The sequence below is a fragment of the Enoplosus armatus genome, chromosome 12 (assembly GCF_043641665.1).
Source record: "Enoplosus armatus isolate fEnoArm2 chromosome 12, fEnoArm2.hap1, whole genome shotgun sequence".
NCBI classification, from domain to species: domain Eukaryota; kingdom Metazoa; phylum Chordata; class Actinopteri; order Centrarchiformes; family Enoplosidae; genus Enoplosus; species Enoplosus armatus.
The window spans coordinates 5,251,956-5,267,874 of record NC_092191.1 but is presented as its reverse complement, the minus strand read 5'-3'; the positions used below and the strand labels follow the sequence as shown (position 1 = coordinate 5,267,874).

At 40.7% G+C, this 15,919-nt stretch overlaps 1 protein-coding gene across 1 annotated transcript; it reads left to right on the top strand.

Annotated features, from left to right (window-relative positions):
* The first annotated feature begins 13,380 nt into the window (after positions 1 to 13,380).
* On the top strand, positions 13,381 to 15,471 carry c1d (C1D nuclear receptor corepressor). Its single transcript, XM_070916301.1, has 5 exons — positions 13,381 to 13,398; positions 13,659 to 13,800; positions 14,057 to 14,123; positions 14,573 to 14,628; positions 14,722 to 15,471. The coding sequence occupies exons 2-5, from the start codon at positions 13,663 to 13,665 to the stop codon at positions 14,926 to 14,928; spliced, it is 468 nt and encodes a 155-aa protein (XP_070772402.1). The 5' UTR covers positions 13,381 to 13,398; positions 13,659 to 13,662; the 3' UTR covers positions 14,929 to 15,471.
* The last annotated feature ends 448 nt before the right edge of the window (positions 15,472 to 15,919 follow it).

The following is a 15,919-nucleotide window of genomic DNA, read 5'->3' as shown; positions in this document are numbered from 1 at the left end:
CTTTCTCAGTGTCGCCTGGCTTATCTATAACATCAGGTGTAAGTAAAGTCAAGAGGATTACTGTATCTATGAACACTGATGACAACTCAAGACAATATGTGTCTTTTTAAGCAAACTGTGACTCACTTATGGATTTAAAAAGATAAATACAGGTATCAGTGAAAGGCGGTTGAAAAGCATTATCATATCCAGCATTTGAGCTTGAAGAACTCCTGTAGGTCCTGATCGTCCTCCCGTCTGTCATGGATCCCCGCGTAGACACTCTTCAGCAGCTTGGTCATGGACTTTCCATCCAAGATGTCGATGTATTTGTCTATGCAACCTGCAAACACAGCCACAAATTACTACATCAAAATGGCTGCAGTCTCATTGACACAAAAGCTGCTGAACATGTGAAGAGTTTCAATTCAAACTTCCACCCAAAATGTTTAGATATCATTTGTTAAATATAGTCCACGTGACTACTATGAAAATTGTGGTTTGCAAATAAATAGTAAGTGTACTGTTTGTTATTCAAGTTGGGTAGAGTTTGTCATACACCACTTTATTTTTTACAAAAGAATATGAAAGTCAGTTCCTATTTGTCTGTGGTTAACAGTCTTAATGTGAAATCTGCAAATCCTGCAGTATTTGACCAGATTCTTCTGCTTAAACATTAAGACCAAGACTTCCAAGACTAATATTACTATGTCTATAGTATTTATAATAATAGTAACAGTAATCACTTAGGCCCATGACTTTGCCGTGTGCTACGAGGCTGGGGCCCAGCTGCGGGTGGTCGTACTGCTCCAGCGTCATCAGCGTGCGGACGATCTCTCCTGTGATGAAGGCATCATCGAAGCTTTGCTCGGCCACAGGCTTCAGAGGGAATCTGCAGTACACCCCCACTGCAGCCTGAGGGTCTGATGGCTCCAGCAGCTGCACAAGCTCAATGTAGGCATCGTGGACCTACACAGTCAGTTAAGTCATTAACCACATTTTATCTGGATTACATCAGCTGAGGGAAAACAACTGCCAACTGCTTGGAAATCTCTATAAAAAACTGCTTTAGTAGTTGAGATGTAAAATGCTGAGATCATGAATGTAGGGATAGAAAGGAGACATTCCCTTAGAAATGTAATTATCAGCTACATGTGGGCCATCATAGACCTGCTTGATAAGAGATAAGAGAACCTGTCAGTTGATAAACTAGTCACATTTAATCTGTGCTATATTACTTCTTTCCCATATGTTTTAAATTCCCCAACTTATAGGGTTTCTAGCCATGAGACATAATTCATTTTAGAAGTTCAACCATTCAGGAACTAAGAACAACTGCTTCCTTGTCTTGATCACCACATATTCTACCATTTACACAGTAGGTTTTGAAAATATTTTATATAACCAAATGTTGTGTAATTTTCTAATCCAACACAGGGGCATCTGATCATTCCACTGGAATTACTCACTAACACTGGAGCAGTTGGGTGGGTGTGAAATGACGATGTTATCTTATTTTATAGCCATTATAAGGTGCATTGTAAAAGCACTGAGGAAATGCCGGAAACCTGAATGTAACCGATAACAACTGACCCCTGGTGCCATGGAGATGACCTCTTGGTAGAGCTGCTTTGCCAGGTCCTGGGTGTCTGCAGAGCGGGAGAGGGCACGGGCCAGACCCAGCCGTGAGATATGAGACCTGCGGTTCACCGGACTGGACACGCTCTCTCTGTCTGCCGCAGCAGGCTCTGGAACAACAATGAATGCACTCATAAAGTATAATCACCTCCTTTGACAAACCCAGGAAGAACAAGATGTTAAAAGATATCACTGATGTTATTTCATGCCATGTCAGAGATGAGACTTCACAATGACACAGTTGTGGTTTAAAGAGACACTGGAACATTGTGAGATGGGATTATGCAATTTGACATTACATCGCCTGAATATATTTTTAGGGTGAATTTTAAGTTGGGACATGCAATATAAAGTAAAAGGATAATTTAAAGAAACAAAAAAACATGTTTCAGCCATCATTAGGGTGTGTTATGTGACATCAAAACCATACAAAAATCATTCTCACCTCATGTACAACTGAAAAACAGCATAATATTCACTTCAAAAATAAGATTTGTTAACCCTAAATCATGACAAACTAAGACTTTGGGGAAGAAAGGACTGCCTGCGTACCCCTTACCCTCTGCTGTCTCAACAGTATCGGGGCAACAGTCCTGTCTAGACTTGCTGGCGGGGAGCTGGGGTTTAGTATCGCTGTTGGGAGGTTTAGCTGATCTGTCTGGTTTGCCTGCTGCTCCAGCTCTCCCCCTACAGGAGAGAAGATACAATACAAAATCGGAAATGGATAACAAAATTAGAGACATAAATCTGTTTATGTTGTTTTACAATAAGTGCAATTTGTGCTCATACAAAAAATATGGCACATGCATCCCATTTCTTTCAGTTTGTATACACAAACTTTCTGTTTGTATACACATATACAACAGCACTACTAAATGGACATATGGTCAGGACGTTTTACATATTTTTCCTTAATTCAAATAATTCCCTTTTCATACAGCTTATACAAGGACACAAACTGAAACAGTAAAGGACTGTGTTTGTACTTGACATGAATATGAAGCAGCCTGGAACTGAGAAAAGTAAGCATCCACAGGAAATCATCCATGAATAAATGAATAAATGCCAACAAATATCCACAGACAACCACATAACAGGTCGGCCAAGCGCTTCACTCAGGCTGCCAATGTGACTCACCTGGCTGCAGGGGTTTTGGCTGGAGGCCGGGCAGCTTTCCCTCCTCTGATGGGGGCTAGGGGGTTTGGAGCAGGAGCTTTGGTTACAGCTGCTGCCACCCACCCTTGACCAGGCCCTCCCCTGCCCCGCTTAGCTCCTCTCTTGGCCACACTGGTGTGAGAAGGCCCCTTCACTCCCGCTGGTTGGGTGATGGACGGTTTGGCAGCTTTCTGGTTTTCAGCCTCCTGCCGGTCCTGCCACCACTTTTGTTCTGAGCAAACGGGGGGGTGGTTAATGTGGGAGTGGAGTTAGTTTCCAAAAGGCTCTCATAATTGTTTAATGTAAAGTGTTTGCTGAACAACAGGGGCACTTTTATCATTTGGGAATTGTGCAGGTTACCATATCATATATAGCCTGATTTGTCATCAAACCAATGTCCTGTATATTATTCTTTATGTAAATGTAATATCAGGCCCATCTCTATGTAATTCTCTGCTAGCCAGCTGCGATTCTGAGTGAGATCAAAGACAGTAAGTGCACTATACAGACTCACTGCTAAGCTGTTCAGGTGGCCCTCCACTCTGAGTCTTGTGTTCCAGCTCAATGCTGGCCTGGAAGCTGAGGCGGGCTTCAGTTATGGCTTCCTTTGACCTGTCTGAATTTGGGTTGTTGTCATATTGAGCCAGCTGTGCCAGACCCAAGAGACACAGGGCGTGGCTGTCCCGCGGTGTGGTCACCACTGCTAGCTGGCATGCCTGTACACAGCAGAGGGGGAGGCGGGCAGGAGATACACGTCTGATTTCTCCGTCACACCAGGCACTTAAGGACATAACAGTCAATATATGGACTAGCTATAGCGCTTCAGTGTACAGCAACCCAAAACACTGGCAGAGTTCTGTGGTACTGTCAACTTTGCAAAACAGAAACATAAGAACAAACCAAAACAGACTGTTCAGATATAAATAAAATATGTATTCTGTATATTTTCTTGCCCAACTGAACACTCTTACCCTCTCCTGCATGTCCAGTAGCTCCTGACAGGGGGCGATAGAGGTGAGGCGTATGAGAGCTGTGAGGGCCTGGCATCTCTTTGCCACCAGGGACTGCCTCTTGACGCCAGGCTTGGTCTGGCACTCACCCTCCTGGATCAGCCTCTGCAGCAGGGCGAACTGAGCATCCAGGAGCACCCACTCCAGCTGCCCGCTCGCCTCGCCACGACATACACACTGACTCACACTCTGGGCAGTCAACACTGCTAGACTGAAGCATTCCAGCACAGAGACAAGCAGATACCGGGTTTTTATGCAGTGCTTAAACACTTATTAAACTGGGTCATACTGGTGTGAATGTTGAGACTTTTCTTTGAATCACACATTCACAATGGAGTGAGACGGCTAATTGGAGCTGAGATCCAGTAAAGATCACAAATAAAAAATCAGTCAAATCTTCATACAACATACGTGTGATAGACCTGTTCCGCACTCATGGCCTTCTCAGACAGTGTGTTTCTCTGCTGCAGCTGGCCCAGAGTGAGAAGACCTCGCAGGAACTGAGTGCTGAGGCTGGACAGAAGGTCTGATGGATCCTGCCCCACCCAGCTGGACAAAATCATGAAATAGAGTGGGGACACAGAAAAACTCTGATGACCACGATGAATTTACTTATAAGCAACGGACAAATCCAAGAAACAGCAGGGGCTCCTTGATTATAAATCACAGAGACCGACCAACCCCAAACTTCATCCAGCTATTTTTTCAACTAGTAAAAATTTTTTGTGTTTTGCCCATATTTGGATGTTTTGGCTCCAGTAACTGACAGAGATGTTGGTTAGTGGAAAACCCAAATCTAGACCTTGAAATGTCTTAGAAGAACCTTTGTATGGACACAGCAGATGGTATGTCAATGTTTTTCTGCAGACTATGTTTTCCACTATTCTGTTCTCACTCCCGCAAGCTTAAACAGAACATCCTGGTACATGACTGATACTGTCATGCCCTCACACTCTCGCTGAAAGCATCCACCTCCACCACACACACACACACACACACACACACTCACACAGACCTCTTGTTGCAGCGCTGGCTGATAAAGTGCTCCAGTCCCTGCTGTAAGAACAGAGCAGCCTCCTTCTCGGTGTCCTCGGAGGCCTTCTGCTCCTGCTGCAGCAGAGCCAGTCCTGTGAAGAATCTAAGAAGATGAAGGCAACACAGGAGACATGTTGAAGACAAAACTAGCTCTCACTCTGGAGTTTTACATGTTAATCTAGACCCCATTTACCCCGTTGAACTGCCAGACCTCGTCTAACATGTGTCACTACTCTTGTTTTTTTGTCATAACCCGTATATGATCATATGATACATACAGGTGTTAAAGGGGAGAGAACATTTGAAGAGCAGGTTGAGAGGTTGGTCAGCGCTGCTCTAATGTTACAACACAACAAGTTTGAACAAAAGGTTGCTTTTAGCTGAAATACATGATCGCATACTGCTATTTTATTTCTTCATTTGCTGCCTGAGAGTTTCAGGATCAATTCCAAGATTGATCTGATACTGTTCTCTTTGGTTCTCTATCTCAGATGCTTTTTATCTCTTATCTTTAGCTCTGCCAGAGCACAGTGAGATCTCAAGTAAAAACCTTCTAGCTCTGTGGATACATTTTGACTAATTATGGTCATTATTATTACTATTACAGCTACTGGCACAATACAATATCTGCTCCTACTACCAAATATACTTCTATGGCCTGACCTGAGGGCAGGATGAAGGGGGCGCAGGGCCAGGCCACTCTGGAGGTGCTGCAGGGCTTCCCTGCTCCTCCCCCGCAGCAGCAGCAGCCTTCCTCCATGGAGGTTGTATTCCCAGCTGTCAGGACTCAGGGACCAGGCATCCAGGTACTTCATCAGGGCCCGGTGGACACAGCTCTCTTCATCCCGCACGGCTGCACTGCTACCCTGCAACAAGAGAGGGAGGGAGTTCAATTGTCAATGTCTCTCTGATAATTCACTTCACATTACATTTACTCAAAACCCGAGAGAAAAGTCAAGAAAGCAAAACATTTGATTATATTAAGTCTTTCTTTGACATTTACTTTTTAGGTATTTCACTGGTGGTCCTAATTAGAGCAAGTAAAGTTAACTTTATTGTTCAGCAACATTAGAAGCAACTTATTATACCGTTACCTTGTCAGTTTTCTTGGAGAGCCAGATGTAGAGTGTCTGAACATAGTCTGCTTTGCTGGACCGTCCCTGCTCTTTAAGCTGCTGATACTCTTTGTCCAAGGCCTGCAGCTGGTTGTGCACTGTGGGCGTGCCGAGGAAACCATGGAGTTTGCACACAGCCAGGATGTCCTCCTGACGTGCTGTTGATTTGGCATCGCTTATTTCATCTCTGTCTCTGCCAGCCTGGAGATGGAGTGAGAAGGTGAGAGGCTGGGTTTATTTCAGATGCTCAATTCACAGTTTTCATTTCATTTTTCACCATAGAATGTTAAACTGTTTCAATGAAAAGGCCCACACATTCTGTATTTGCAAAGAAATACTATTCAAATATTTTCTCAAAGCTTTGTCAGACTTTATAAATCCCAAGCTCTCCACATGCTTCACATGACTGACGTTTCAATTTAAATTGCAGCAGTAAAATGAATTTCTTTCACGATATTTCAGGTGTGATATGGAGAAGAGTAGCAGGGAAAGCTTTTGACATTACCACAAAGTTTTTCAGTCAGGATCCTTTTTTTTGTACTGAGTAACTGCCAGGTCTGAACAGTGTCAGTGCTTAAAATAATTTTAATAAAAATGTCCTTTAATAAAAACATTTGAAGAAGCCATTTAATCATTAAGCATGTTTTGCGTTCCGCAGAACACTTGCTGACACTACCTTCCTCTGGAGGCCGTACATCTCTGTGGCGTAGTGCTGCTCTTCCAGAACCACACCCAGGAGGAAGTGGAGTCTGGCATCTCTGGACCTGAGTCTGATAGCTGACGCATAGCGGACAGCCGCCTGCTCCAGGCTATGCAGGGGAGACTGGCCTTCCTCATACTGCAACATGTCCCCTGTGGAAGTGTGAAAAATAAACACTATGATATATATATATATATATATATATATATATATATATATATATATATCTACTATGATATATGGTATGCACACACCAGGCTGCAAGATCAGAGAGTATTTGCATATATATGGGAAAGAATTTGCATCAATACAGAACTGGAAAACAACATTGCAGTACTATAGGCAACACCAGGTTTATCTTTAGTTTTACTGTAAATAATAAAACCCTTTATATAGTCAGTGGACCAATGATGACCTTAAATCATGGGTTAAATTAAACTGACATAAAAAAATAAGAGCCCATTCTGACACTAGAGATGAGTTAGTTAAGAGCAGGAACAGCTAGTGAAAATGTTGTATATGAGAATGCAAACTAGTGTAACAGTTACACTACTTTGTTATATGCTTTAAAACATGTTTAGGATCACCAGAAAATATCAGTCAGTATTTCAAAACACAGCATAATGTGATCCTCTACATGTACTTTTAGTTCAGACTGCAGTGACCATCAGAACAGACAAACAGCCACTTCAATAACTTGGTTGCTTTCCTGTGTTGAGCTCTCGTGAAGAAGTTTACTGTTGAAGTCTCACTCTGAAATGAAACTCTCCCACTACAGTTTGAAACAGTGTTTCTGTTTCATTCAAGCGCAAACACTTACACAGTACACTGCATAATGAGGAGGATCTCCCATTTGGCCGCCTTCTCTCTTTCACGTACGAATGATTGCATGCGTCCTTTGCATGAAATATTCAGAGAGTGTAGCTTCCCTTGGCAAGAGGGCCCTTTATCTGTCTGACTGCACTGATGTCACAGCTTTTATATTACAGAGAATATTACCAAACATACCCAACAAACCCATTTTGCAGCAGCTGCTTTATCAAAATTCACTTTTGCCAATCATTTAACTAATATATACTAGATAAAAAAAAGTCCTCTCAGCTAATGAAAATGTTCTGTGGGCTATCATATACATATGCACCTAATGTTAATACATTATATGCAGTGTGTAGTCTCTTAATATTGAAATCTAAATAAGTTTCAACATTTTATATTGAGGCCAAGTTCCCCGGCCTTCAAAATACCGACACATGTGACACAACGTGATCTTTGTGTTTTGCAGCAACACAACACAACACAGGAGGTCAGAGAGAACAACACTTGTCATTCATCATCCATCATGCAGCTTGATCTGGTACAACAGAAAAACCTGTCTCTATCGTCCCCTATCTCATACCGACTCTCCCTCTCTCTCTCTTTCTGGTGTCACTTCTCGGTTTGGTTCCAATGACTTTCATTCATTCTGGGATCAGTCTCAAATGTCACTTTGCAGATCTTCATCGAACAATTAGCAAGGCACAAGTAGCTGAGAAAAGATGAGCAGTAACTTGAGTGCCTGGCAAGTTAGATAGAGGCTGAAGCTCCGGGGGCAACCGCTAACTAGCACATTTTCATGTATTTTTTAATGGCTGAAGCTGAGCTGCTGTGCCAAGGCAGGGCAAGTAAAATGACTCTTCTGTCCACTGGCCATGGGTGCATTTAAATACTCACCAGACTGTCTTGTTATTTAACTAGCTAACACTACTAGCATGATTAACACTTTAATGCAGATATGGTGATACCGAGCAGTCTTTTTTTGGACCAAACCCCCTGAACATTCTTCTTCCCAAGAAGAAAACAAATAACAGAGCATCTCTACTATTATAGTTGCATTATGCACAAGATAAAATAAGATAATCCTTTATTAATAATCCCTCAGCGGGGAAATTTGCATTGTTATAGCAGCATACAGGATAGTGCAATAGAAGAGACATAAGGAGGAAAACTCAAGATAGTGATTCATAGTGATTTATCAAAAGTGCAAAAATGTAGGAAGTGAGAAGGTTATTGGAGTCATCAGATTTTAGAGGGAGGAAATAAGTTCTGTCACTGTTGACAATAAACTTTGACAGGTTGATAGACTTCCCTTTAATTTCTGATCCTACACTCTTGGTTTGGGAACTGCTACATACCTGGTTTTGGTAGGTGTTGCCGGTAGAGTTTCAGGTGATCCAGGGCCAAGGCACACAGTTTGTCCACATTGTCTTCTCCAGCTGTCATTTGTAGTCTTTTCTCCCAGTTACGCAGCTGTAAGAAGCACATGAAGCAAAGCAGTAAAGCAAAACATTGTCTCATATTATGAGCATCATGTGGTGTCACATGACTCTGTATGTGGCTTTGAATTTGATCTCCACTCAGCAAGATGGGAATAACTTGTATTGTGTAGAATTAAACGAACAAGAATCAGAGAAAATAAAATGTAATCTTTATGTTAAATGAATGGGGTCTAAAGTGGTGTATCTAATGCAGTTTAACTTGTTTTGTATACTGATAATGCAAAGCAAAATAGATTTATTACCTCCACATTGTGTTTAGTCTCTATTTCCAAACAACTGGACGATGCAAAGTGCTTCTTATACCAATTTGTTTCTGTGACATCCTGAAAATGAACATGAGCGCAAGTGAAATGCATTTACTGGATTCAATCAATAAAAGATCAGAGCTTTCAACTGGATTGATCTGGTGAATCTATTTAATATAAAGAGCTAGGGTTCTTTATTGTTAGTCAGGGTATAATAACAATTAATGAAATGCAAAAACACTGACACACCTCTGCATCTCATCCTCAGAAAACTGCTCACATGCACTGCACACAAAAAGCTGTTTCATCCACTCTTAACTGTGTTACCACCACACACACAAACACGAGATACTTTTACTGTGGAAGTTAAACCAGCACTTAGTCACTGTGAAGGGAGCGCTGACTTGTAAATAAAGGATGAGCAGAGACCAGGTCGATAGCAGTGATTCTGTCGATGCGGAGCACTGTTTAATCTTTCATACTGACCTTTGCATCCAGGTCCCCTGTGGGTTTGTGTGGACAATCCAGAGAGTGTGACCCCAGCTCAGACAGTTTCATCACACTGTCACATCCTTTGTTAAAAAAACATCAAAGACACAATAAATCCCACAACAGAGGTAGATAGTAGTGTTGTCCTCCACTACAGAAGACTGTAACAGAATAGTCCACTTACATGACACATTTGTGACCAGTTTAATTAAGTTATTGTGTCTTCTTTACAGAATTGGACTGTCAGTTTAATTAACAACTCTGCAGAATTGCCTCGAGCAAATTGACTTTTAACAAATGTATTCACCTCCTGCAGTAAACAAGTCTATTAGATGTTGTTCTGGTGACCCTTTGTGTACTGTATACTTCTCTGGATCTAACCTCTGCAAGTTTTGAAAAAAATATTTTAGACAGAGGTCGGTGGTTGTCCAGAAATCAATTACCCGTCTGACTGAGCAGGAGAAAGCCTGCTGGACTTAAAGGAGGCCTGATATAAAATACAGCCTTCAGGCCACAGTACCTAGATACATGAGGTCTTAGTTAAGTAACAATATCCCCCTCATTACAGCAACATAATAGTTGTCTACAGTAACAGTGTGTTACATGATAGTATAGGTAGTGTAATCAGGACTGCTGAGAGGTAAGGCAGAGTGCACCTAGCATATTAACAGTGTAGTTATATGAGCATTTCTAGAAATAATAGGTAGAAATAATTCAGCTGATGCAGAAAAATCGCAATGGTGGAGTCAAAGAATGATACTCTTCAGAGTGCAGGTTAAGCGTGTAACAACATAAATGGCAAGGATCGTACTCCGAAAGGAACTATGTAATGGCGATGACTTATTTTTTATTCTTTGATTAAGGTGACATTCATGGTCTTTGGGAGGTTAGCAAGCTATTACCTTCCTCCTCTCTATACTACTTGCTTTTTCGCTTGGCTTTAGGCAGAAATAATAGTGGTTCTATTACTCTAACAATTGACCTTTAACTCAACCAATAACAGCTTTGCCTCCACGGCAGCTCTGCATTAAACCGATCCCTTTGAGGAGCTACGACTCCAAGCTTCACCTCGGTAAGCAAAGAAACACTTGACCAGGGCAGCTGACATCTTCCTGTCAAGGTCCAGTTCAACAGCCTTCCAGCCGTCTCCCAGAGGACGATCGCTAAGTGGGTCGACTTTTGATCTTCGTGCCATCATCTCAATATAAGGCCTTGAGAAGATGTGCTTTGGGTCACTGCAAATCAACAAGAGAACCAGAGAGGTCTTGATGGCATTTGTTGAACCAGTACAGAAGGTAGTGTGTGCATAGACTATGCTACTGAGATACTACACCAAATAGCTTTTTTTTATATTTAAAATTAATGAAAAAGACCAAATGATACTTCAATGGCTATTAACTAAAGTGAAACTAAACAGCAATTGATGTCATAAATTAGGATATGAGAAATGGCTATTTTAATTGGCAAACAGATTGTGCATCCGTTACTGATTGTTGGTTGAATGTTGTTTACTTTCATTTATTTTACATTTTTTATTTTACTGCTATTGCAACTGTAAATCGCCTCTCCTTAAATGATGTTAAAATGAATATGAACCCATAACCCATGATACATATACTCCAACTGCAAATAGTGTCTTCCTATTCAAGTCTTACCTGTGGTTGATAGATACAGGTCTATAAAAAGCAGTCAGAGATACTGGACATTCATAGTCCAGCTGCTGCTTCTCATCAGTGAAGGTCACAGTCATGGGAATTAGCTCTCGAGTCACCAACGCTGTGTACACCTGACAGTCAGAGGCACGTCAGAGAAAAAATCAACCAGTGTGGCAGGACGGAACAGCATTATGAAACCTAAAATGGTCCAAACAAACACTACTCTTCAAAGCTGACTTGTATACTATAATTTAGGAACATAAAATGTAGGATTACTATAGGTTATAAGGTAGGTTATTAGATAAGGATGACGTGAACTGCAAAACTATGAAGGTGTATACGTTTTGAGATATAAGTAATAATCATATTAATAAAAACAATGTAATGTGATGATCAAACACACATTAAGCCTTGAATAACATCGGTGGCCCTCCTCTAATGTCTCATCCTACCTGTGAATTACTGCCATCTGCTGAACAGACTGAGACCTCCACCACAGTGTCTCCAAAATTCAGAGGGACTGGTCGTGAGCTGTCTTCCCCATTCACTGCAACTTTTATGTTTCTGTCTGGCACCTTGGGAAGCAGGGTCACAGCATTACAATGGAAGGGAACAATACCTGCAGAAAAAGAGTTTACAGTGAGAGTGACAGAGATTAAAAACCCCCACAAAAAACAAACTTATCTTATATGGAAATTTTACCAATTCATCACAGAAAATATACTGTATATACCCCTATAACATACTAAACATATATTTGAGTATTTATTACCATGTTTCAATGTTTCTATTTCTTCATACACGGGCAAGTAAATTTGCATCGATCAATATATTCACACACATAATACTGTATATTTTTATTTTTATCCGATTCTGTTTCTAACATCAGTGTATTTTATTTATTTGTTAATTCAAATATTAAATAATGTCCAAACAACATAGTGTAACTTTAATACAACAGTAACTCAGTCAGGCTGTATCACATACTGTGTGACATAAAGTCTATACACACTATTGTATTCATAGATTTTGGTACAAAATGCAGGATGAAGTGGAATATCTCCTTCCAAAGCCAGATTACTGAGTTCGGCAATCTTTGCAGACAGCCTGGTGATTTCCACAGAGTATTTCTTTATGGTGCCATCCTCAGCTACCACCTCGATTTCTACTTTGTTTAACCCATCACTCAGTTTAATGGTGCTGGAGCCGTCACCAAAGAGCTGAAATATACAAAAAAACGAGGTTAAAATTTATCTGAAGAGTCTGCCAGATAGAAATTGTCATATAAATTGCAGGGCAGTACTCACAATATGGTATGAAGCCCCACAGTCACTAGTGATCAGGTCCAGAGTCACTATATTGACATTGCTCTCCACTGTCACTTTGTAGTCTGTAACTTCTGGTGTGAACGCTGGATGGAGTTTCCCACCAGGGACAGAAAGCTTCTCCAAATCACAGTTGTCCATGTCTCAAGCCTCTTTGTTAGCTTGTGTTCAACTCCACAGTGTATACGAGTCAAAGTCCTAAAGGCATTTAAACTGTGATCTGGCATCCCAGCACACTCGGGATCATTTTCACTGACGCTCCAGGTTACCATAGAAACGTGGAAACTTATACTGCCTTCAGATATTAACGTTAGCTAAGTTACTATGGCTAATGCTACTTAACAAGCTAACTAGTTAGCAGAAATATTTCAAGTTTTTTGTATGAGAAAAAAAGCGCCGCCATGAAAAAAATGTTTTTTTTAGATAAGTTCTGATTAAGGCACGTATATATGTTGAAGTAGTTACGCTAGACGTAAATATTGACGGAAAACACCGATAAACAGCTGGGAAAGTTGAACAATCTACCGAAAACCGTTTTCGCAGATACAACTGTTATTAAGCTATAAAAAGAATACACACCGTTTTAAGAAAAAAACAAGAATAATAAGCAGCTAACTAACGTAGCTCTTCCAAACAGTAGACGGCAGTGGAGTGCAGAAGAAGAAGAAGAAGAAGAAGTAGTTGTGTTGTTTAATTACGTCACTTCCTGTCCGCTGAGCGTGTCGCGTGCTAAAAAGGTGAAACAGCTAACGTTAAGTATCGTCAAATTTCGTTTCAAGTTAACCTGTTTTTTTTAAAATTGCCGTTAAATCAGTAATAAGTGTTGCTCAACAAATAATTTATAATTGTCACTTTATTTCTGCCCATGTAAACGTTCGCCTGGTCTCCTTTTAGCAGCGTGTGCAAGCTCTCGTACTAGCCACCTAGCTAACATTTCAGAGGTTTTTCTTTTTTCTTTTTTGCTGCAAGACATTGTATAATTAACGTTATTCTACAGGACAATGGCAGCGGACATCAGAACTGAGGACTACCCTCACGAGATAGACGAACAGCTCACAGGCTTCGACTCCTCGGTTTCTTCTGTCAAAACCATGTTGGAGAAGTTGATGTCGATGCCCAGGAATGACCTGCTGCAAAAGGTAGACTGAACACCTTTTCCTCAGCGGACATTGTGACTCGCCAAACACTTGTTAAGATCTTAGATAGAAAGCAAACAGGCACAACCATGTACATGCTGGCACGGGTTACTGGTAACTTATATAATTAATGTTAATTAGTGACTGTTCTTTTCCTTCTACGACAAATCAAATTGTCACTTGAGAGAAAAACCTGTATCACAGACGGATTATCAGATGTTCAACATAACAAAATAAACAAAATCTGGTTTATTGACAGCTGGACCCTTTGGATCAAGCCAAACTGGATCTGATGTCTACCTACACCCTTAATTCATTATTCTGGAGTAAGTTTTTCTGTATTCGCAGTGATTATTTGGTGAATTTGAGGAAGTATAAAAATTACTATACAAAACTGAATTTACAGTGTTCTTGGAGTGATATAACATGACCCTGAGTTTGCTAGTTAATATACTCTGTCTCAATGTTGACTTGATATCTTTGCATGTTGCCATCCAAGAGATGCAGGTGTCTCCTGTACGAAAGTAAACTGAAAATCCAAATGCACTGTTTCTTTTTGGTCACAAACCTGTCAAGTTGTTTGTGCACGTGCACCAAATTCTATTTCATTTTGATTATATTGCCAGCCTAAGGAATTGTGAAACACAGTAAACAAGATGCATAACACTATGGGCTTCTACCAGCAGTTTTATTTCCGGGGTGTGTATCCCAAAGAGCCCTGAACTGAATTTGTGGAATCAAAGTGTGTCGGTATTCTTTTTGTTCTTGTTTACAGTGTACTTGGTTACACAAGGAGTAAATCCCAGAGAACATGGAATCAAACAGGAACTGGTATGTATGTTTTCTCTGTACTGTTTGGCATTTTCACTCTTTTTCATTTATGTGCATTGTCTAATTCCTCTGTAACCATTCTCTGCTCTTCAGGAGCGGATAAGGACGTACATGAACAAAGTGAAAGAGATCACAGACAAGAAGAAAGCTGCCCGTCTGGATAAGGGGGCTGCTGCACGCTTCGTCAGGAGTGCTCTCTATGATCCAGACGAAAGAGATTCTATGAAAAAAGCAGCCTCCAAGAAAGCAGCAGACACAAAACCTGACACCCCGCGGTCAAAGCGTCCTAAGCAGAGCTGAAGTAAAGCAGGAGCTGTACAGTTTGGTCCCACTGCATTTTGTACCACTTTTGGGGCCAACAAACACTTTTTGCTCACAAGGCAACAAAGCAACCTCTAAGGCTGAGTTTACAGGACATCATACAAGACCACAGGAGACAAAGTGAACAACAATGTTTACTGTTGCTCACCTGTCAAATAGCCTGTCAGATTATTGAGCAAATGTTGCTGGATGCCGTCTATGACGAACCATCCCAGGTTTTGCTGAACATATTTCTGGACACTGATGGTGGCAACTGCTCCAGAATTTAATAGATCCAATGTTGTAATATTTTTGTAATGTTACTTCATCTTTGAGTTGTTGCATAAATCTGCACGGTTCCATAACAATGAAAAATTAGTTTTATTTAGAGAAGTGAGTAAAAATTAACTGGGGTCCATCCATGTATATGGATAAAATATATCATTTAAGATTGTATGAATACTTCTTTTAGATGAGAAATGTTGATTTCTCTATTTTGAAAGTGGTTCTATGAATCATAAGTTGTTTTTAGCTGTGTCATGTGTCAAGTGTTGTTTTGATAAAATCTTTATGATGATGTATTGCATTTATGGTTGACTTCTGCATAAAAGTACTCCTAAAACATGATGTTTAAGTTATTCTATTTGTTTTTGTTCTACAATATATTGTACCTGGAACAAATTGGTAATAGAATTATGTAAAACCGAGCTTCCAACTTTCCCCGTTAGGCCTTTTTCACATTTTGACAAGTCGCAGAGAGAAAAGCACAGGTGTAAGTAATAAAATGAATGATAGCTGATTCAGTTTCAGGCTCCTGGTATTGTGCATGCTGGCACACTATCACACTGTCATGGCTTGGCTTGAATACACCGGAACCGTCATTAATGTCCTGAGTAACACCTGTGATTTTCCTGCTGTGATGATTCGTAATGTTTGCTGTGAAAATGCCTTTTTTCTCTGTCCTCTTAACAGTTTGGTTGCCATATTTCAC

Bases quoted from the DNA above. Each gene is read 5' to 3' on its own strand.
- c1d (XM_070916301.1), top strand. From the start codon at position 13,663: ATGGCAGCGGACATCAGAACTGAGGACTACCCTCACGAGATAGACGAA. The intron at 13,801-14,056 runs GTAGACTGAACA...GTTTATTGACAG, and splicing joins GGAATGACCTGCTGCAAAAG to CTGGACCCTTTGGATCAAGC. The intron at 14,124-14,572 runs GTAAGTTTTTCT...TCTTGTTTACAG, and splicing joins CCTTAATTCATTATTCTGGA to TGTACTTGGTTACACAAGGA.